The sequence below is a fragment of the Saimiri boliviensis genome, chromosome 3 (genome assembly GCF_048565385.1).
Source record: "Saimiri boliviensis isolate mSaiBol1 chromosome 3, mSaiBol1.pri, whole genome shotgun sequence".
In the NCBI taxonomy this organism is placed as follows: Eukaryota; Metazoa; Chordata; class Mammalia; order Primates; family Cebidae; genus Saimiri; species Saimiri boliviensis.
Window position 1 is genome coordinate 8,398,687 of NC_133451.1, and position 23,447 is coordinate 8,422,133.

Below are 23,447 nucleotides of genomic sequence, written 5' to 3' on the forward strand. Positions count from 1 at the left end.
TAGGTTTTTGTCCTTGTGGCTGGCGAGTGGCACAGAAGAGGAGAAATGGCAGGCACGGTGCAAGGAGCACTGCAATGAGCCGGGGCCTCGGCCCTGCGCGGTGGCTCACGCCTGTAATCTCAGCACTTTGGGAGGCTGAGGCAGGAGCATGGCTTGAGCTCAAGAGTTTGAGACCAGCCTGGGCAACATAGGGAGACCCTCATTGCTACAAAAACTTTTTTTAAAAGTTTAGTCAGGCATGATGGCACATGCCTATACTCCTGGCTACTTGGGAGGCTGAAGTGGGAGGATTGTAAGCCCTGTCTCAAAAATAAAAAGAAGTCTCAGTCCTGCCACTTGGTTGCCGTGTGACTTTGGGCAACTTAGTAATATTCTGAGCCATGGGTTCCCCTTTCATAAAATAGGGTAATACCCACTTCTTGGGTGCTGTGGGATTCATGGCTATGCAAGTAAAGCCCCTTGCCCTTGGTGACAGCTCCTGTTCTTGTCATGATTTACGCTTCGGGGAGGAGGAGGTGGCTACTTAGGTCAAGCATCCCTAAACTGAAAATCCAAAATGTGAAGTCCTAAGTGCTCCAAAATCTGAAACTTTTTGGGTGCCGACATGACACTCAAAGGAAATGCTGGTTGGAGCATTTTGGATTTCAGGTTTTTGGATAATGGATACTCAACTTGCCTTTACCTTTTCTTCCACAGGAAGCTGAGATTGATAGCATTCACCAGTTAGTTGTGGGGGCAACCGAAAATATCAAGGAAGGCAATGAAGACATAAGAGAGGTAGGCAATGCTTGAGTCCCCAGGTCCGAGGTGGTACACCACTGAGTCCCAGCAGTGGCGTTCGTCTCGCTGGCACAGCTGCCCAGGAGGCTTGCTGGGCAGAGCTCACAGAGCTGATCACAACATTGAGTGGCTGTGAGGTCATGATCAGTTCCAGCCGAGCTGCGTGTGTTCATGAGACCCACCAGCCCACTACCCATCGCCCACCTCCAGCCGCTGTCCAGAGGCAGTGGCTCACCAGCCTCCAAAGGAGTAATCCAGGGTGGGCAGGGGTACTCCTGGCAAGGTCAGGCCAGCTCCCCAAGTACAGGGATGCACACTGGTGGACAGGCTTGTTGGCCCCCACTGAGGGGGACACCGCTGTTTCCTGAGCTCAGTCCTCAGGGTTGGGTCACCACGGACATTGCATTACTGGGAAACAAAAAGCTGGCAGGCACTCTCTGCTCAGGGCCTTTAACCCCGGGACAGAAGGGAGTGATTCCAGGAGTTGTGCTGAGGGAGAATTGTGCAGGACCCAAATGATGGCCACAGAGAAGGAAATGTAACGCATGTGTCTTCTGGGAGAAGACAGGCCCACTTTTTGGTTTTGCTTAGTAATTAAGCCATCTCTTCAGGGTAAACACAGATCGAGCAACACCCACAGTTACAGCCAGGATGGGAAGAGTACGTGGGAAGAGCGGGGCATTTCAGGGCTGCTAAAACCAAAATGCGGTGTGATAAAACACCTGTGTTCCTGTCCCTGCCCAGGCCATTAAAAACAACGCTGGCTTCCGCGTGTGGATCCTCTTCTTCCTCGTGATGTGCTCCTTCTCCTTGCTCTTCCTCGACTGGTACGACAGCTAGCCTGGGCCGCGGGGGCCCACAGACTGTGTGCTCTCGTGTACCTCCGGTGCCAGAGCGTGGTATGACCAGACTCCATCCCAGAGCCATGTGAAGGGAAAGGGGTTCAGACAGACAGACATCTTCCCCGAGAAGGGATACCCAGGCTGATGGTGTTCAGCCCATTTAGCAGCCGAGAAAGAAAACCATGCACAACAGTGGAAAGGGGTCTTGTAGCCATTTTAAGGCAAGGCAGACTGAATGCGGGAGCTGGTGATTCTCCTGAACTTGAGGCTGCCTTTGCAGGGGTTGCTGCTCCAGTAGCAGGGGCACAGCAGCCCTCAAGAGCCCCCAGTTGTCTCAAGGTTCAAAGGAAGTCATGACCTTTCCCATCCTGGTAGCTTCAGGGAAGAAGATAGTTAATAACATCTCTCAACAAGTGATTACTTCTTTGTTTCCTGTGGCTTCTTGTCTGTCTGTGTCATCTAATAACACGGACTCACTGGATTATAGAAAATTCACATCTGCCTTGTTAATCTAATAAATACAATTACAGCCCCTCAATGTGTTGTCAGTGAGTGTAAGTTGAGAAATTCAGTGGAGGCCCGCCCACCTCCTATTAGAGAAGAAATGTAGGGGAGGCTCTGGGGCCCTCCGTGAGGGGCTGCCTGGCGTGACTCCTCCAAAGACTGCTGCCCCTAAAGCAGCCAGGGGTGTAGGAGCGCCAGTTTCTCCTCACTGGGTCCAAGGAGCCTTTGTGCAAAGGAGGAATTGGGCCATGGAAGAAGAGTCCTGCTTTTCTCGTGCCTGTGCATCTGACCTTCTGGGAAGTATAAACAGGAGCACCTGTTTGTAATGGAAGGTGTGAGACATCTGGACCACATCTGGAAAGAAGGCATCCCAGTGCCCACATGGGTACGAGAGCATGCCCTGCACCTGGTGAAATGCGTGTGTACAGACAGTCCACTGCAGCACAGTATCCTCGGGTTCTTTATTTGCACAGAGTGAAATGTCAGAAGTTACATGGAAATGAATTTACAGTCAATAAAGGCCACATCTACTGGAAAGTACACCCAGGCTCGGCCTCTGCACTGTGCGCACATGGGTTTCACTTGTGGCTCTGCGGATGTGCAGGGAAGTCTGGCACGGATTTATTGCTCTCAGTCGTTTTCCTCAGCTTAACAATGCCCTTCTCAGCTCATGCCTCTGTGATACACCCCACTGTGCCAGGAAGGTAAGGTCACGGTATGTGTTTCCAGACACCTTGATGATAAAATATATCTTATCTCTTAGAAGCACATTTCAGGAAACAATAGTGGAGCTGGCCACGGTCACCGTGCCTGTTCACAACAGATCTCACACTGTTTGTTGTTTATTACCAGTCTACTAAAAAACTGAAACTTGTGACATGTACACCAGAAACAACACATTCAAATAACATAGAAACGTCTGTGAATGTCTTTTTTCAATTTAATTGTTTTACACACTTAGTTTATCTAACTGGCAATTTTGTAAACATATACTTTAATATCAAGATTCAAACTGGAACAATTTGCTTACAAAGATCGTGGGTTGAAATTTGTAGTTTTGTTTGCAGGGTGCCACACCAGCCCCCCACCCCCACAGCCTTTCCTGCCTGCTTCCCATATCAAGGGAGTTCTATCGGTTTCACACAATCAAAATTAAAAGTAGCCCTAGCTTACCAAAAATTACACTTTCACTTTTCCCACCCACATATTTCTTTAAAAACTAACAGGGCATTGGTGCAAATGTATTCATAATAGAAATGATTCTTTCCTATCGGCACATCGCAGAGCAGACAGACTCCCCGCAGGGAGAGAGTTCTGCACCTCAGGGCCCACGGCCGTCTCTTCCCAACCCCTCCATCTCACATGCTCTGCCAGTCTACACACACTGGAGCGAACCCCAGCTGTCTCCACCCAGACTGGTGGTGCCCCTCCCTCCTTACCAAGATGCCAGAGTCAGAGGGAAGGGAGTAGTAAATCCACACCCAGCCTGCCACTATGCAAGGCTGTCCCACCCCAACTCAGGAATCAGCACAGGGAAGGGGGCAGGGGTCTTTTCCTCATTCTCTCCGCCACTCACTACAGTGCATCTTGGCAGCAGTCAGCACTGTTACCCGCTGATGGCAGATGGGAAGAAATGCGAAGTAGGCTTGCTCTTAGCACAGCGAGAGATCGCTCTAGATATGGCTATGGAGTAAGGTTTGCAGACAGTAGGGTGGTTTCAAAAAATCATTTCCACAAAATGCATTTATCTGAGGTCCAAACCCTTAGCATATCCAGTGTAAATTTATTTTTTGACAGCATCCAATAAATCCCAGTTAAGGAGCTAAATGAAGATCATAACATGAAAAGTGGTGTCAGAGCTCTTTAGGCAATGCTGAAATGCACTTGATTTTATGCCCGTGGGTGGTCGGCAGCAAGTTTTATTTGCAAAGCAGCATTAGCAAACAGAAGCAATTGCACCGTAAATGAGTAACCTCTAAAGTATCAGTAATTATATTTAATGAAATGTCCCTCAAAGTCCCTTTGTTACTTGCAAGTGACACATTGTAAGGAACTTGCCCATCCCGCTAAGCTGACTTCTCAGCCGCCTCAGTCTCCTGCTCAGACAGCTTCTCTTCTGACAGAACTGACATCCAGGGCGATACGGAGCGCGTGATGCTCTGCTTCGCCAGGTTGTAGTGGTTTATGACTGTGTAAAATTTCTCCCGGGCACTGGAGTCTTGCTCCGCGTAGTAGCTCTCCAAGCCTTCTGGGATACACTGGGTGTTCTGAAAGACAAGAGGCCATTGAGAGCATGCATCGGTGCAAGGCGAGGTGCCAGCGTGTCTCCATTTGGCAGCCAACAGTTCCTGGGCACCTTCCCTGAGCTTGGGGGAAAAGATACAGTGATGAGCAAAAACCGGCATGGATCCTGCCCTCAGAGCGCACAGCGCAGGGGAAGCCTGGCCTTGGTTATGAACCAACTGGCTAGTGAGTGCCATGGCAAACGGGCACTTGGGCTCCAGGAGCACAAGTGTAATGGGACAACAGGACTTACTTCGCTGGAGATCTTGCATTAATTGTCTTTTTTTTTTTTAGACAGAGTCTCACTCTGTTGCCAGGCTGGAGTGCAGTGGCATGATCTCGGCTCACTGCAACCTGCAACTCCGAGGTTCAAGCAATTCTCCTGCCTCAGCCTCCCAAGTAGCTGGGATTACAAGTGCCCACCACCATGCCCAGCCAATTTTTGTATTTTTAGTAGAGGCAGGTTTCACCATGTTAGCCAGGATGGTCTCGATCTCCTGACTTTGTGCTCCACCTGCCTCAGCCTCCCAAAGTGCTGGGATTACAGACGTGAGCCACCGTGGCCCGCCTATCATTTTTAATCAGTTAGAAAACAGTGACACTTTTGAAATGTCCAGAAACAACCAATTCAAATGAGGAGGGAAGGGAAGTGAGAAGGGCTTCCCTTAAGCTGGGTTCTCAGTAGACCTTAGCCAGGTGAGGGGAGCACGGGGAAACGCTCAAGGCAAAGGAAACCAGAGTGGAGAGGCCTTGGGGCAGGAGTCAGAAGAGCGGTACTGAAAGGAGCTGGGAGGTGACATGGTGACCCAAGGAGCCACTGGAGGCTGCTGAGGCGCTCAGGAGAGGTGGGGGTGCTGGAAGCTGTCCCCTATGGGCTACAAACCCTTTGGAGGCCAAGGACTCCTAGGGCTGTATGTGGAATTCTGTTGGCATTTTGGAGGGAGACCAGTTCGCCACTGTCATCAGCTTGTTGGCAGTCCAGGGCCCAAAAAAGGCTATGGTCCCACAGCCAAGGCTGGTGCCTGGCAGTACAGGAGCTGACCTAACCCACTGCCCCACAGTTAGAGCCGGTGTTGGTGGGGCACTAAGTGGGCACAGCAGTCAGTGTGCTCACAGAGCTCAGGGACCCCATACCATCCCCATAAGGAAGGCGTGCAGAGGTTGCTAATTGTCTTCCACTACCCATTCTCCCCAGGGAGTTGACCAGGGCTTGTGGCACCTGCCTAAAGACTCCATTTCCCAATCTGCCTTGTAGCCAGATGAAGCCATTGACTGATTTCTGACCAATAGGATTCCAGCAGATGTAACCAAGCCGGTTCTGCCCTGGGCCCTTAAAGGGAAGCTACCTGCCTTCCACTGTTCTGGGTCAGCTCTGACCTCCCAGCGGACAAAACCCTAAAGGCTGGCAGGGCAGCAAGAGACAGGGAATCAGAGCTCCAGGATGAATTCATGGGTCCTGCACTGCCTTCAAGCTTAGACTTCAGTGCAAGAGAGTAATAAACCTTCTGCCTCGTCAAAGCCACTACTATTTTGTGTCTCTAAGCAACCAAAGCATTACACTAACAGCCAAGAGGGTCACTTTATCAGATAGGAAAGGTGAGACCTCAGTTGAGTCAGGGGGTCTCCAGCCTTAGCCACCATCCCCGTCACCTGGGAAAAGTTTAAAAACTCCAGATTCTTAGGCCCTTCCCGCTAAAAGTATGACTTGGCAAACTTACGCTCTAGTCATCTGTATTTTTAAACATCTCCCCAATAAGCCTAAGGTTCAGCCCTCCTGAGTCCAGCATCTGGGCCAAGCCCACTTTGCCGGAACGTTGTGAAGTCCACAGCACTCGCCGACTCCTGGTACTTAAGAAAACCTTGCCATTTCCACCTCTGCCACTGGGTTCCTTTCCCCACCCCAGGCAAGTACAGGGTAGAGAACAGAACAGAATCTCTCTGATGATGACTCAGCATCTACAGGTACCCCAGGCAACACTAGGATTGCCAGCGGAGGCTGTGGCACCAGTGAGTGAGGATGTGCAGGAGACACACCGGGGAATCGCCTTGGGGAACATCCTCACGTGAGCCCAGGTCTTTCTCTACCTCTGCAGCTAAAGGCAGATTAACCGGGCTACCCAGCTGAGGGGCCAGCTCCCAAGGCTACCCTGCTGTGTCTAGACCCATCTCCCCTGGCCCTGGCATGCAGGAAAAGGGAACTGCTCAGGTTCAAATTTCCCTCCTGACATCCTCATGCTGACCAACCATGTGCGGGAGGCTTTCCAGGCACATTCTCTCTCTATGGGGTGAGCTCCACTAGGCCCACTCTATAGATTGGGGAATTGATACCCAGACAGGTGACTACAGCCTCAACTCCACGACCCCATCCTGTGTCACCCAAGGTACTGATCCGAGACTTCCCACCCAACCCAAAGACAGAAGAGTGAAGAAAAGAAGGCCTTACAATAAGCTCCACCCGGATGCCGCTGGGCAGAACCGTCTTTTCCATTGGCAGTCTTGTAAATTTAACCAAAACATTCATCCCTGCCGTGGGGCACACTGGCCTGAGAGATGGACCCCAGCTTGCCTTGACGAGTGACTCACCTCCACTGTCTCAGGGCAGGTATACAGGGACCAGCTCCTGATGCCACCCTGACCTGTGCAGAGTCCACTCTCTTTGAACCTGTAAGTCTAAAGATGAGTATACTTGATACCTACAAGGCCCTTGTGAGCAAAGAGCTATTTTCAGAAGAGAAATTACAAATGGAATGTGCTTCTCACCAACATTGCCCCTTGTCCAGTGTTTCAGGGGCTGCCACCGGCAGGAGGGTAGCACTGCAGAAGTGAAGCTTTGAGCCAGGCCCACTGTACCAGCTGAGTTCACGTGGGGAGCCCTTTCTCTGTGAATCTCGGGTCACTCACCTATAAAATGGGGCTAATGAGTCATAGCACTGTGTTGCTGAGGACTAAAGTCAATGCATGGTGGCTCAAGAAACCAGGGCACACCCCAGGCCACAGGGTGGACAGAAAAGATAAAGCCAAATACATCACCCATGACCTGCAGCCCTTTTATCACAGCATCTGGATCTCAGCCCCACCAGAACCTTGGGAGGCGCCTGACACGCTACAGAACAAACACCCATTCAGACTAGCAGCGCTTACGTCAGGAAGGCTCCCAGGAAGGCTCCGCAGCCAGACGCCCCGCCTCCTGCCTCACCACCACGCCCCTTCACACTCTCCACCTGCCGCTAGTCATCCCTCGGGGAAACGGGGACCATGGGTTCCCCTCTTCCCTCCCACCTCGGTACCCAGCAGAGCCCTTTGAGACCAGATGCCGCCAACACGTGGAGTGGCAGCCCTGCTCAGGGCTGGCATCTGAGATGGCTCAGAAATGGCTCTGCCCTCCAGGTACCCCGCCCAGGGAGAAGGACAGGTGGAGTCCCCAGATGCCTCCCGCACAAAGTGGCTGGCCAAAGACAAGGCTGGGGAGGCACCTTGGTGCCCATGGTGGCAAGCACCCCAGGGAGTGACGGGCTTCCCAGAGGAAGCAGAACGCAGAGGCCTTGCCATGAGTACACATGGGCCACGGAAAGCTCCCTGAGAAGCTCCCACTGCCCCCGACACCCCATCTCATACACAGCTTCCCTCACCTGTGGGGCATGCCTCGAGGGGAGAGGGACCCTGCTGGGCCTGTACAGGGAGGAGCTTGGGGGGCGGGGTTCCCAAAATTCTCTGGGTCTCATTCCCTTACCTGTAAAGTGAAGCTGATGATGGGCCTATCTTATGGGGCATGGGAGGACTGGGGTAGCTAAGTAAGTGTGTTTCCAGCACCCGGCACTCAGCACTGGAAAAGAATAACCACTAAGGGCTGGGTATGGTGGCTCATGCCTATAATCCCAGCACTTTGGGAGGCTGAGGCTGGAGGATCGCCTGAGTGAGTCCAGGAGTTCGAGACCAGCCTGGGCAACATAGCAAGGATCTGTAACCCATCTCTACATGAAAAAAAAAAAGAATGGCCAATATAAAGATGTGGGATTTGGGGCAATTTCCCCATTATGTTTAAAATTTTTTTTATAATACTTGTGTAGTAATTTCATGGTTAAAAAAAAAAGGCAAGAGATACACCCTAGTGTCCTCTCAGGCCACGTCTGCCTTTGTGACCCTCCTCATGACATCCCTGAGCTTGGGGCCACTGGGAGTGGCTGCCCAGAAAGAACCTGTCCCCTCCCCACGACCAGGGGCTCTGAGGTGCCCACCCTCACGGAGTTGAGTCCCCTCCCCACTGCCCGGGGCTCTGAGATACCTGCCCTCAGTCCAGCGTGCACACAGTAGGAGGCACTTAGTAAATACTGCACACGCTGATGGTACTGGCTGATCTGAAGGGCGTGACCCTGGACTCCACGAAGAGCCTCTGTGCAGCCTCTTTGCACGGGTAAAATGGGGATATAACAGCATTCTGGGCGCATTCCATGAGCAATTGGTGTAAAAGCCCTCACAAGCTGCCCAGAGTCGGCGTGTTACAAGCACATGCACAGATATGTAGGAAACAGGGTGTGAGGACCTCCTGAGCTCACGCCTCTCCTTTCTCCAGCTCCAGCCAAGGGCAGTTGGATATAGACCAGCAGCTGCCTGGCCCTCCTAGCTGCCTTATCCGGAAAGGACACCCCCTCATTAGATGGCAGTGGAAAATGCCAGCATCCCACAGGATATCACTCCAGAACCACCTCTCCGGGAACTGTCAATTCCCAAGGCTGGCCGTGTGTGGGAATCACCTGTAGGGCCTTTTCAACAGCGGATGCCACTGAGGCCGCCAGTCTCACCTGCAGCTGGCAGGAACCAGAGCTTCATCTCCAGGGTCATTACCCACCCAGACCAGGCATCCAGCGGGACCTGGGCTTGCAGATGGGGAAGGCAGTTTTAGCTGCCTCCCTTCCACATGGGAACCTGCTCGAGGCCCAGCGAGGATGAGCCAGGAAGGAAGCCCTAGTGCACCAGGTGAGGCCACTGGCCGGTTATTTGTGAGTAGCCGGTTTCAGAGGGGACTTCCGGCCAGGAAGCTGCCCTCTGCGGTCCTTTCTCCTGTTCCGGGCCCACTCCCGGGCCTGCCCATGCTCCCTTTCTATGACGTCAGCCTCTCTAAGTAGCTAGCTCTGCACCAGGCCCTCTCCTTTGACCCCTCTGCCTCCCAGATTCAATCAGTCCTCCAGTCCGTGGGCTCCCCTCCATCCCCAGCAGAGGGGCCCCTGCAGCAGCCTCGCTGATCATCTCCCTGCCCTTCCAAACTCCAGCCTCCCCGGGCAACCCGAGAGCTCACCCTATCACCTCCCCTCCTCTGGGAGCCTGTGCTCGGCACTCGGGGTGCAGTGCGCCCGGTCTGGCCGTAAAACTGGTTCATCCTCCGCTGCCTGGCCCCCCACCAGTATGACCCCACAGCCCATTGCTCCCTCTGTGCTCTTCTAACGTCATGCACTACCTCCCACTGGGTCAGGGCCAGCCCTGCCCTCCCTCCCTGAAGCCTGTGTCCTCTGCTTTGGTTTGTTTTAAAGCCCTGGTGTCCTCTCAGCCTCCAAAACAGACTCAAAGTCTCCCAGCCCCAGCCCAGCACGTGGACGGGGCTGGCTGAATAAAACATGAGTGAGGCCAGGCGCAGTGGCTCAAGCCTGTAATCCCAGCACTTTGGGAGGCCGAGGTGGACAGATCATCTGAGGTCAGGAGTTCGAGACCACCCTGGAGAAACCCCATCTCTACTAAAAATGCAAAATTAGCCGGGCATGGTTGGCGCACACCTGTAATCCCAGCTACTCAGGAAGCTGAGGCAGGAGAATGGCTTGAACCTGGGAGGCGGAGGTTGCAGTGAGCCGAGATTGCGGGGTGGGGTGGGGGAGGGGTAAATATGAGCGAAGGGTGGGAGCTTCCCTTGGCTGGGCACCTGCAAGCTTCCTGGCTCACCTCCTGAAGACCTGCTCCTCCAATGTGAACTGCCCTTCTAGAAACTACCAGCCACATGCCACAGGCCCAACCCCAGGCCCCTCTTTCCTGTCTGTCTATAGCCTTCACATTCAGTGTGCAACTGACTTCCTTGCTATTCTCTTAAGAACATAAGAGCCTCGTGAAGGCAGGCACCCTGAGTACCCGACTGGCTCTCAGCTGTGTTCCAGCATCTAGAATAGCAAGAGACGCTGGCATGGGCTGGGTGCCATGCAAAGCTCAAGGAAGGAAGGGCTGAATGTCAGGAGCCTGAGGACAGCATGACATGGAGGGAGAAGAACAAGGGACGTGAACTGGGCCGTGTGGATTCCAGCCTTTCCTGCTTATCACGTAAGGATGCTGCGTCCTCCCATCGGCAAAAACAAAACCAAAGCGAAACCCAAACCCGAGCCGCACAGTGACAGTTGACGAGCCAGACTTCCCATGCATGTGCTCAGTGCCAGGAACAGTTGGCTTCTCCTGCTGTATTTTAGTCTCAGCAGTGCTTAGCCCTGGAAATGAGCATTTCACACTCACTCTGGGGCGTTCAGAGCCGGCTGAAATGGGAAATGGAGCCCACAGCAAGTGCGTTTTCGAGCCAGGCACAGCATAATGGCATTCGGGTCAACGATGGACCACACACCACCGTGGCCCCATAAAGACTATCACGGAGCTGAACACTCCTCTCACCTGGTGACCTGTATGGACGGATACAACACATTCGTCACATTGGCGGTGGTGCTGGTGTAGACACACCCCCTACACTGTCAGCTGTACAAAAGTCTTGCACGTACAATCACGTATGGTACATAATACTTGACAGTGATGATAAATGACTATGTTACTGATGTCTGTGACCATACTGACTTTTTATCAGTATTTTAGAGTGCATGCCTACTTACTAAAATGTTAACTGTACAACAGCCTTGGGCAGCTCCTTCAGGAGGGATTCTGGAAGAAGTCATTGTTTGGTTTTGTTTTTTGTTTTGTTTTAGAGTCTCGCTCTGTCGCCCAGGCTGGAATGCAATAGCGCAATCTCGGCTCACTGCAACCACTGCCTCCCAGGTTCAAGTGATTCCTGCCTCAGCCCCCCGACTAGTGGAGATTATGGGTGTCCGCCACCATGCCTGGCTAATTTTTATATTTTTAGTAGAGATAGGGTTTCACCATGTTGGCCAGGCTGGTCTTGAATTCTTGACCTCAGGTGATCTGCTGGGATTCCAGGCGTCAGCCCCCGTGCCTGGCCTGGCATTGTTATCTTAGGCGATGACAGCCCTGTGCCCATTACTGCCCCTGAAGACCTTCCAGTCAAGGCGTGGGTGGAAGGCAGTGATACTGTTGATCCTGACCCTGTGCAGGCTTTGCTAATGTGTCTGTGCCCTTAGCTTTTAAGAAAAATGTGTTGAAAGTAAAAAATAAACTAAAAATGTTTTAAATAGGGAAAGTCTTATAGAATAAGGATATGAAGAAAAATAATATACAGTTGTGTTATGTGTTTGAGTTTTAAGCTAAGTGCTATTACAAAAGAGTCAAAAACTTACGAGTTTAAAATTTTATGGGCTGGGCACGATAGCTCATGCCTGTAATCCCAGCACTTTGGGAGGCTGAGGCAGGTGGATCACCTGAGGTCAGGAGTTCAAGACCAACCTGGCCAACATAGTGAAACCCCATCTCTACTAAAAATATAAAAATTAGCCAGGCGTGGTGGTGGGCGCCTATAATCCCATCTACTCAGCAGGCTAAGGCAGGAGAATCACCTGAACCTGGGAAGCAGAGCTTGCAGTGAGCCAAGATAGTGCCATTAGCCCAGGCATGGAGGCTCACACCTGTAATCCCAGGACTTTGGGAGGCCCAGGCAGGTGGATCACGAGGTCAGGAGTTCACGACAAGCCTGACCAACATGAGGAAACCCTGTCTCTACTAAATATACAAAAATTAGCCAGGCGTGGTGCCGCACGCTTGTAATCCCAGCTACTCAGGAGGCTGAGGCAGGAAAATGACTGGAACCTGGGAGGCGGAGGTTGCAGTGAGCCAAGATGGCACCATCGCACTCCAGCCTAGGCGACACAGCGAGACTCCGCCTCGAGAAAAAAAAGAAAAGTTTAACAAGTAAAAAGGTTACAATGAGCTCAGGTTAATTTACTACTGAAGACAGAAAAGTATGTTAGGAATCGAGTGTAGCCTGTGTCCAGCGTTCACTCAATCACCACAGTACCCGGCCATGCCAAGGCCTCACGTTCACCGACCACCCCTCCCTCCCTCGCTTGCCCGAACAGCTTCCTGCCCTGCACGCTGCCTTCATGATGGAACCGCCTGTTCAGGCGGGCCATCTATTATCTTTTATACCGTGTTTTCACGGTACCTCTTCTATGTTCAGATACACAAATCATGTGACAACTGCCTACAGCATTCAGTACAGCAACGTGCTGTCCAGGTTTGTAGCCAGGAGTGGTGGGCCGTACCCTACAGCCTGGGCGTGTGGCAGGCCGGGCCACGCGGGTGTGTACAGTACACTCTGTGAGGTCGGCGCAGTAACGGAATCGCATAACAATGCGTTTCTCCAGATGAGTGATGCCTGGCCAGGCGCCACGCTGGGATTACAGGCGCACACCACCACGCCCGGCTACTTTTTGTATTTTTTGTAGAAAGCAGGTTTCACTGTGTTGGCCAGACTAGTCTCAAACTCCTGACCTCGTGATCCAGCGGCCTTGGCCTCCCAAAGTGCCGGGATCACAGGCGTGAGCCACCACGCCCAGCCCTCCCTTTCTTTTCTTTAATCGTGTTGCCTTGCGTGCCACTTGTGGGCTTTTTGGAATAAGCATTATGTATGCAAAGTGAGCATTTACAAGCCTGTAGAGAGCTCAGCACCAGTGTGGCTCCCACGGTGGGACCGGCAGAAGAGGGACACAGCTCAGGAGGGGGTGTACCCCCAGCCCTGCTCCCCAGTCCCTGAGTGGCCTTGGGCAAGGCCCTCCCCTGCCTGGACCTTGGCTTCCCTCAGTACATCCTCTCCTCCTTCATGAGGCGGACAAGGTCCCGCTCCCTCCTCCAGAGCCATCCGCTGGGACCCGGGAGATCTCACCCTGGGCATTTCCCCCACCCCCGCAGCCCTTGGCTGGGCCTGCTTTGGAGGATTGCCCTTCCCCAGACTGCTGAGGTCAGCTCCCAGGGGCCACGTCCAAGAGTTTCCTTCCTGTAGTCGCATGTGCCCCCTGCCCTCCTGCCCTGCTCTCCAGGTGGGCTTCGGCAGGGACACTCCTGGCACTGGCCCCTGCTGCTCTAAGGCCTATCTCTGGGCCCGCTGGGGGAGACGGCGAAGCAGCCTTGAGTTCAAGGGCGAGAACAAGGGGAGCCAAGGCGTCCGGGGCCTCGGCGGGGAACGAAGCTTTACCTTGAGGACGAAGCCATCAGGGCAGGCACGGTCATACTTGTACACCTTGTAGACGACCAGGAAGACGACACAGGTGAGAAAGGCCAGGGCGAAGAGGACCAGCACAGAGACCTGTGGGCAGAGGCAGGACCGTCAGGGGTGGCCAGAAGGCAGGCAGCAGCGCAGGCACACCCACCCACACACGCAGGCCGCACACACAACACGTGCAGAGACTGTCTCTGGAACAACCTGGGGAGGGCGGCTGGGAACGAGAGGCGACGAGCATCGCTTTTCACTGGGCAATTTTTTGTGACATTTTAATTTTTCACCACATTCATAAGTCGCCTTCATTTTCAATTAGTTATTTTTAGTACCCAGGTCCTGTGTAGACAGCTGAGGGTACAGAAGTGAGAAAGCCTCACTGTTGCCCAAGCAGCTCTCGGGCCACTAAGACACGTGTCTGTCTGAGGAGCGGGTGTGGGCTGCGGCTCCCACTGCCCATCAGGGCCCTGGTGCCTCAGCTACCAGCCAAGCAGCTGCTCAGCAAACGTGTCCTGAGTCCTGGGCTCAGTGCTGGGACGCATGTCGCACAGACACCAGCCTGCTTTTGCGTGGGACCAGGAAAGACAGAACTTCTACAGCCCCATCAGCCTTCACCCTCGGTGGTTTCTTGTGTGGTTAGTGTCCTCAGGGACAGGAATTCGGTTTTCTTCACCATGGTGTGCTGAGCACTAGACAACCCCAGCACACAGCAGGTGTTCAGCTGGTGTTTAACAGATGAGCTCACGACAGCGTGCAAGACAGCTAGCTTGGAGGGGGACACCCTGCCCTGACTGGAGGGTGTGGGGCACGGGTCACTAGGTGACACTGGACCTGGACCTTGAAGGCACTCACCTGGCTCCAAGGGAGCCTGGCAGGGACAAGAGTATGGCTCAAAGCCAGAACGGGCTGGGCACGGTGGCTCACACCTGTAGTCCAGCACTTTGGGAGGCCAAGGCAGGTAGATCACCTGAGGTCAGGAGTTCGACATCAGCCTGGCCAACATGGTGAAACCCCGTCTCTACTAAAAATACAAAAATTAGCTGGGCATGGTGGCACACGTCTGTAGTCCCAGTTACTTGGGAGGCTGAGGCAGAAGAATTGCTTGAACCCGGGAGGCGGAGGTTGCAGTGAGCCGAGATCACATCACTGCACTCCAGCCTGGGCAAGGGAGCAAGACTCCATCTCAAAAAAAAAAAAAAAGAAGAAGGAAGGGGCAGCCATCTGACACACGTGGCAGCCAGAGGCAGTGGCAGGAGCCCAGCTGGGGAGGGACCAGCTGGTCCTGTGAATGACAGCCACAAGCCCTGACAGTGCCTGGGGTCGGGACAGGTTCTGGGCAGGGGCCAGAGCACCCTGCGGCTCTAGCTCGCTGGCCAGGAGTACAGCACCCAGCTCCAGCCCGTGAATGGCAGTGAAAGGAGCGCCTCCCAGGGACAGTCCCAGGACGCCGAGGACAGTGCCTGGGCGGGAGGAGCATGAGGGAGCCGTGTGCTGTGGCTGCTGTTACCGTCACTCGCCTTTCCTCGCTGGTCCAGGGTCACACCTGGCAGACAGCAAGGTGGGCTCTCAACCTTCCAAGCCAGCTGCCCTGTCTCACGCTCAGCCGGGGCCACCGTGCCCAGGGCCCAGCTACCTGCCTGCCTTTCTCCACAGTCCACACTGCAGGGCTGCCTCACTCAGGGCGGTCCCAGAGGGCTGGGCTCCATCTAGCCGGCCTCCCGCGTAACCCTTTACATTGTATTCTTTGCATCTGAAAACATTCTTCTGAGGAGCGGCCCAAGCCACCACATGGGAAGATGTCCTGTCGGAAGAGGGTTTCAGGTCCCTAAGAGATGGGGTGTCGTTAAAGCTGTTTCTCCAGTTGGGAAGCCACATCAGTTTGGCTCAGCCACCTCATCTGTCTAGGTTTAAAAATAACCCCCCGCTGGCCAGGCGCGGTGACTCAACACCTGTAATCCCAGCACTATGGGAGGCCGAGGTGGGTGGATCACCTGAGGTCAGGAGTTCAAGACCAGCCTGACTAACATGGAGAAACCCTCTCTCTACTAAAAATACAAAATTAGCCAGGCATGGTGGCCATGCCTCTAATCCCAGCTATGCGGGAGGCTGAGGCAGGAGAATCGCTTGAATCCTGGAGGCAGAGGTTGCAGTGAGCTGAGATCATGCCACTGCATTCCAGCCTGGGCACCAAGAGCAAAACTCCATCTCAAAAAAATAAATAAATAAAAATAAATAATGCCTGCTCTCTCCTGCAGGGCTGTGGGGGAACCACTTCCACAGGGGTGTCCTCTGAAACCTGGCCAAGCCTTTCCTGCAGAATCCCGGGCCTGATGGCTGAGGAGCTGGCAGAACCGTGAAATAACAGCCACAGTCCCTGAACAGCTGAGGGGAGAGGCTAAAGAAATACATCCAGGGAGAGTCAGCCGCGGGGCAGCCCAGGGTGTGGCAAAGCGCTCCACTGCGGGCTGAGCTCTGTCTTCCCACTGTGCTGTGCAGACCCTAGGGCTGGGCTCTCCTCGGCCACTGCAGGGCACGGCATGGGGACCATGGCCTGAGAAGAGAGAGGGCCCCGGGCCTCTCCAGAAGCTGGCTTGGAGCTGAATCCTGTGAGCAGCTGACTCTGTGATCTTGAACAGGTCACCTGGCCTCTCTGGGCCCCACATCTCATCGCCCAGTGGGGGAGCCATGCCTCACCCACTGACACATCCCAGGAGAAGGACCAGAGAGCAAGTGTTGAGAGCCTGCTGGGCCCCTCCCAAAGAGACGCTGAGGTGAACGGGACCTGATTATGAAATAGGGTCTTTGCAAATGAGGCCATCAGGGCATGTCCTAATCCAACCAGACCGGCGTGTCCTTATCAAAAGGGGAAATCTGGATGCAGACAGACACGCACATGGGAAGGCGGCCTTGGGAGGATGAAGGATCTGAGCACTGTGTCTACACAGCAAAGCCAACGATGGTGGCAACCTCCCGGAACTGGGAGTCACAAGGGCGGAGTCTCCGCTGCAGGTTTCCCGGGGAGTACAGCTCTGCCGACAGCTTCACCTCAGACTTCTGGCCTCTAGTACTGGGGGAGTAAGTTTCTGTTGTTGCTCTGAGTCCCCCGCTTTATTATGGGGGCCCCTAAGAGCAGAGTGACTTCAGAGGGGTCAGGACTGGCTCCCCTCACCTGCCCACGTTCTCTCTGCCATGACCCCGTTCCTTCCGCGGCACGCCAGGCTGCACTGGCCTCTCTCCTCCTTGCCCTTCAAAGCCCTGGCCGGGCCCCTGCCCCAGGAAAGCTCTGGAACATCCCAGCCTCTCTCAGGACACCGTTGTGCATGCAGGCACCAAGGAACCCAGCATCTATTTTTTTCCTAATTAAAGTGAAATAAAAGGGTGTCACAGTTTGGAGACTTTCGTAAGTCCCTGTCCCCTCCCCATGAGATACTTAGAAGGATTCTGGAACAAAGGATGAAGTCAGCCAGACATCAGCATTTCCTCCAGGACCTTGAAGTATCTTTTAAGCTTTCTCTGCAACAACATGCCATGACCATAAGCATCTTGGAGAAACACGACCATCAGCAAATCCATCTTTCAACCAATTTATAAATACTTGGGCAGGCGTGGTGGCTCACGCCTGCAATCCCAGCACTTTGGGAAGCCGAGGCGGGCAGATCACCTGAGGTCAGGCAGTTGAGATCACCTTGGCTAACACAGTAAAACCCCATCTCTACTAAAAATACAAAAATTAGCCAGGCGCGGTGGCGGGCACCTGTAATCCCAGCTACTCAGGAGGCTGAGGCAGGAGAATTGCTTGAACCTGGGAGGTGGAGGATGCAGTGAACTGAGATCACCCCACTGCACTCCAGCCTGGATGACAGAGCGAGACTCTGTCTCAAAAAAAAAAACTTGAGTCAAAAGATGAATGAACTAGCCGGGGACTAAGCGAGACAGCCCTGAGAGCCTGGCCTGCTCAGCCACACACAGTGACCCTGCAAAGGGCATCTGCCCCAACCCCTGGTTTCCTGCAAAGGGATGCCGGCGGTGGGGTGTACAGGAGACCCCAGGGCTGGCAAACAGTGGGAGTGGTGAGCCGGGCGAGCCCTTGTTACCCGACAGGAGCCTGGCTCCCACACAATGTCGCAGTCTCCACGCTGGGCAGAAAAGGAGACTGTCTGATCCAATGCCTTTCTTTACACATAACAAAGGCCTTCTCACTGAAAAGGCAGCACCTTCAAGTCAGCCATCAGGCCCCAGGTGGTCCTAGGAGGCCCGTGTTGCTACGAAAAAAAGAGAGGTGGCAGCCACTCACAGCGACCCTAGCCTGGGTGCAAGTCGGACTCAACTGTGGCTGCCTATGAGAATCTTGGGAGGCTCTAATGTCCCCACCGTCCAGACTCCACCCCAAGTAGTGACAGTGGCATGGCAAGGTTTTGTTTGTTTGTTTTTGAGACGGAGTCTCACTCTGTCACCTAAGCTGAAGTGCAATGGCACAATCTCGGCTCACTGTAACCTCCACCTCCCAGGTTTTAAGCAATTATCTTGCCTCAGCCTCCTGAGTAGCTGGAATTACAGTCACCCGCCATCATGCCCAGCTAATTTTTGTATTTTTGTAGAGATGGGGTTTCTCCATGTTGGCCAGGCTGGTCTTGAACTCCTGACCTCAGGTGATCCGCCCACCTCGGCCTCCCAAAGTGATGGGATTACAGGCCTGAGCCACCACGCCTGGCCGGCATGACAAGTTTTAAACTCTCCAGATATCACCTGCATGCAGCCTAAGCTGGAATCGTGGGGATAAACAAAGGATTCCATTTCTGTGCAGAATTCCTGGGGGCTCCCGAGCTATACCCCCGAGACTTTATACTCTCACAACAAAACACTACCATTAGGAGGCGCTCTGGAGACATCTGTCCACCGCCTTACACACACAGGTCAGCAGTTTAAAGTCTGCGCAGTCCTTATACAACGCCTGCAAGGCAGCACTACTGACTGTGTTTTACAAATGGGGAAACTGAGGCTCTGATGTACATGACTGGGCCCAGGCAGACTGGCTGTTGTTGGCTGAATAATGGCCCCAAAGACACCCTAATCCCGGAAGCGTATATGGCAAGGGACTTTGCTGATGCAATCAAGTCAAGGTCCTTGAGAAGTGGAGATTATCGGGGAAGGTTAGGTGAGCCCTGAAGGTGTCCTCCTAGCAGGGGAGCAGAGGGAGGTGAGGAGGCGGCCACATGTAGACAGAAGAGCAGAGAGAAGCTTGACGACACTGAGCTACAGGATGTGAAGGCGGGGAAAGGGACCTTGAGCCCCATGCAGTTCCAGAAGACAGAAGAGGCAGAGAAACAGTGTCTCTCAGAGAACCTCTGGGCAGAGCAGGGAACACGCCCTGACTTTGGCCCAGTGAAACTGACTTAGGTCTGCTGACTTTCAGGCCTGGGAAGAATTCCCATGTGCTGTCTTCAGCCCTGCCATGGTGGTAATTTGTTATACTCGCCCCTCCTTTCAAGTTCATCTCCCCCCACAGATGGAGGCCCTGAGGGCAGGACTGTGATTCACACATCTGGCACAGAGAAGATGCCTCCTGCATGTTCAGTGCGTGCGTGAGTGAGCGAGTGCATGTGTGAGTGAGTGAGTGGATGAGTAAATGAATGAGCGAATGAATAAATGAATGAATACAATCGGCAGATACTCCATCTCCTAATGAGCACATACTGAGCAATTCTTGGGCACCCGGAGCCGACCCAGAATAATGTCTACACATCAAACAGAACATGGATTTAGTTTGCAGGAGGTGCAGGGTGTCTTGGTTTTATTAAGCAGACGATCCGGCCTGGGGAAGGAAGTGACTCCAGGGCAGGTCTCCCGTCCCCGCCCCGTGGGTTGATAGACAATGTCTGGCTCTCACGCCGGGCTTCTCCCGGTGGGCCAGGCAGTCTCTAGGTTGGGAGAAGCGCATTTTCTTAGAAGCTGAGTCTTTCTTCCAGGGCGCATGTCTCCGTCAGGCACAGGAAGCTTGGAGGCCAGACCCGGGGCCCACAGTGCCTATAGGAACCCACGAACATGTTTAAATTAATTTGGTTTCAAAATCAAAAGAGAAAGGCCAGGCACCTTGGCTCATGCCTAATTCCAGCACTTTGGGAAACTGAGGTGGGTGGATCACCTGAGGTCAGGAGTTTGAGACCAGCCTGACCAACATGGTGAAACCCTGTCTCTGCTAAAAATATAAAAATTAGCCAGGCATGGTGGCTCACGCCTGCAATCCCAGATCTTTGGGAGGCCTTGGCGGGCAGGTCACGAGGTCAGGAGTTCAAGACCAGCCTGGCCAATATGGTGAAACCTCATCTCTACTAAAAATACAAAAAAAATTAACCAGGTATGGTGGTGAGCGCCTATAGTCCCAGCTACTCAGGAAGCTGAAGCAGGAGAATTGCTTGAACCTGGGAGGCAACAGTTGCAGTGAGCCGAGATTGAGCCACTGCACTCCAGCCTGGGTGACAGAGCAAGACTCCGTCTCAAAAATAAATAAATAAATAGAAATACAAAAATTAACCAGGCATGGTGGTGGGTGTCTGCAATCCCAGCTACTTTAGGGGCTGAGGCAGGAGAATCGTTGGAACCCGGGAGGTGGAGGTTATGGTGAACCAAGATCACGGACTGCACTCCAGCCTGGGCTACAGAGCAAAACCCCATCTTGGAAAAAAAGAAAATTAAAGGAAAAAAGTACGAATAGCAGGCTGGGTGCTGTGGCTCATGCCTGTAATCCCAGCACTTTGGGAGGCCAGGGCAAGAGGATCACTTGAGCCCAGGAGTTTAGATCAGCCTGGGCAAGATAGGGATAACGCATCTCTACAAAAAAAAAAAAAAAAAATTAGCTGGGCATGGGGGTGCACACCTGTGGTCCTAGCTGCTCAGTAGGCTGATTTGGGAGGATCGCTTCAGCCTGAGAGTTTGAGGCTGAACTGAGCTGAGATAGTGCCACTACACACCAGCCTGGGTGGCAAAGTGAGGCCCTATCTCAAAAAATCATCATCATCATCATGATACTGATAAAGACATACTAAGGAACCCAGCCTAGACTATATTCATCTTTAGACCAAAGCAGTCCAAATTTTTCTTTTTTTTAATGAAGGAAGGGGCCCATGAAGGCCAAAGCACCTCATTCCCTGGGACCCAAAAGTCCCTGCCTTCTTCCTTCCTACAGAATCCCCAGGCAGCCAGGGGACATTCTCAGGTGCTTTGACATGGCTGAGCAGCCCAACAGGGCTGTAGGGTCCCACAGTGTCATCCTGATGTTAACTCTTCCCAACACAGGCCTAGAACTGTTAAAGAGCCAGCGCCACTAATTTTGCCAGGGAAGGCTTCTGGGAGGAGGCATCCATGTCCCAAAGGAGGAGGAGCTTACCAGGAAGGAGGGCAATGGGAGTCCAGCAGGGAGAAGAGGTTTGTGCCACACGCCTGAAGCATCAGAAAACCCCAGTGTGTGTAGCCAGTGTAGCTGCAGCATCGAACATCCTGCTGGAAATGGGACACCAGCCCGTGACAGAGGTGCCTGTCTGCCACACCAAGACACTGGAACCAGACGGGTCCTAGGTGTTGCCGGACCCCAGGAGGCAACTGCCACTTTGTGACAAACTAGCATTTCTCACAGCACAAGCAGTCGTCTGAAGGACAGATGTCTACCACTGGTGTGCACGCATGGGTGTATTATAGCAGTCTACATTAACCCGATATTTACATCACTTCTCTGCAGCTGTCAGTAGAAGCTCTAAAGCAGGAGACAATGGGATTATAGCTGTTGCACAGGGATTTGTACTCATTGCTGTGCTTCCCACAGATGCCCTGAGGTAGCCCAGCCCCCACTGCTGTGGGTGTTATAGGGACAGTGCACTGGAGAAGCGGGTGCAGGGCTCTACCAGGTTTGTGTCGCTGACCTCTTTGGCAGCTGGGTGAAACCACAAATCCTTAGAATGGTGTTTGAGATGCATAAAACACAAAACATAGACTTGCAAAGAAAACTGATTATACTGAAATACTGGCATCAAAATATTACAAAAATATAAATTTGTGATATAATATATATGTGTTGCACCTGGTGCAGTGGTTCACGCCTGTAATCCCAGCACTTTGGGAGGCTGAGGCGGGTGCATCACAAGGTCAAGAGTTTGAGACCAGCCTGGCCAACATGGTGAAACCCTGTCTCTACTAAGAATACAAAAATTAGCTGGGCATGGTGGCGCATGCCCAGCTACTACTCAGGAGGCTGAGGCAGGAGAACTGCTTGAACCTGGGGGGTAGAGGTCACAGTGAGTCGAGATCACACCACTCCACTCCAGCCTGGATGACAGAGCAAGACTCTGTCTCAAAAAATGTGTGTGTGTGTGTGTGTGTGTGTGTGTGTGTGTGTGTGTGGTGTTTACGATCACTGAACAAGATCTGATTCTGTGGCTTCAAAGGAACCATGAGCAGTAAACACTGTCCCAAGATCTTGGCAACAGCTGCAGTGTGATATAAAAACACCTGTGATTTGCATTAGTGACAAAGTCACAAGAACCACTAATATCTCTGTAGTTTGTTGCCTACATTAAAAAGTGAAAGGATTTGTACACTGAAACTATAATAAATTTTTGAATGAAATTAAAGAAGACATAAATAAAAGGAAATACACCCTGTGCTCATAGATTGGAAAACTTAATATTGTTAGGATGGGAACACTTTCCAAACTGATCTACAGATTCAAAACCATACAACCTAAAAGACTTTTGTTATTATTGTTTGCAGAAAACGGAAATTGTAAGAGACCTTAAAGAGCCAAAACTGTTTTTAAAACCAGTTTGGAAAACACAGAACAAACTGGAGGAGTTCTCAATTTTAAAACTTACTACAAAGCTACAGTAATTAAAACAGAGTGGTACTGGCATAAGACTAGATATATAAATCCATGGAATACAATCAAGAGTCCAGAAACAAAACTATGAATCCATGGTCAACTGATTTTCAATAAGGGGGTCAAGACCATTCAATAAGGAAAGAATAGTCTCTTCAACAATGGTGTTGGGACCACATGAAAAAGAATGGTATTAACCCTTACCTCACACCATATATAAAAATTAACTCAAATTGGTCAAATATCTAAATATAAAAACTAAGCCATAAAACTCTTAGAAGAAAACACAGGAGAAAAAATCTTCAGGGGATTTGGCAATGGTGTCTTAGATCAGGGCTCCCCAATCCCCGGGCTACAGACCAGTACCAGTCCATGGCCTGTTAGGAAGTGGGCTACACAACAGGAGGTGAGCAGTGGATGAGTACACATTACTGCCTGAGCTCTGCCTCCTGTCAGATCAGTGGCAGCATTAGATTCTCACAGAAGCATGAACCTTATTGTGAACTGTACGTGCAAAGGACCTAGGTTGTGTTCTCCTTATGAGAATCTAACGCCTGATGATCCTCATGAGTATCTAATGCCTGATGATCAGAGGTCAAACAGGTGCATCCCAAAACCATCCCCCACTCCCTGGTCAGTGGAAAAACAGTCTTCCACAAAACCAGTCCTCAGTGTCAAAAAGGTTGGGGACCACTATCTCGGATAGGTATAGCTCCAAAACTACAAACAACAGAAGAAAAAACAAATGATGCTTCACCAAAATTTAAAATTTTGTGCATCAAGGAAACTAGCAAGAAAATGAAAAAAGAACCTA

The 23,447-nt window shown here is 52.4% G+C and overlaps 2 protein-coding genes across 5 annotated transcripts in view; one reads left to right on the forward strand and one right to left on the reverse strand.

The window, feature by feature from the left end:
• Positions 1 to 2,666, forward strand: part of STX18 (syntaxin 18) — a 117,588-nt gene extending 114,922 nt beyond the window's left edge. For all 4 annotated transcript variants that reach the window (XM_039468053.2, XM_003934670.4, XM_039468052.2 and 1 more), the window contains exons 10-11: positions 697 to 777; positions 1,525 to 2,666. In XM_039468053.2, coding sequence (XP_039323987.1) covers positions 697 to 777; positions 1,525 to 1,620 — 177 coding nt within the window. In that variant the 3' untranslated portion in view covers positions 1,621 to 2,666. The remainder of the gene's footprint in view (positions 1 to 696; positions 778 to 1,524) is intronic.
• A 382-nt stretch (positions 2,667 to 3,048) lies between these two features.
• Positions 3,049 to 23,447, reverse strand: part of NSG1 (neuronal vesicle trafficking associated 1) — a 31,670-nt gene continuing 11,271 nt past the window's right edge. The window contains exons 4-5 of the mRNA XM_003934671.4: positions 13,747 to 13,857; positions 3,049 to 4,393 (exon numbers count right to left, since the gene is read on the reverse strand). Coding sequence (XP_003934720.1) covers positions 4,193 to 4,393; positions 13,747 to 13,857 — 312 coding nt within the window. The 3' untranslated portion in view covers positions 3,049 to 4,192. The remainder of the gene's footprint in view (positions 4,394 to 13,746; positions 13,858 to 23,447) is intronic.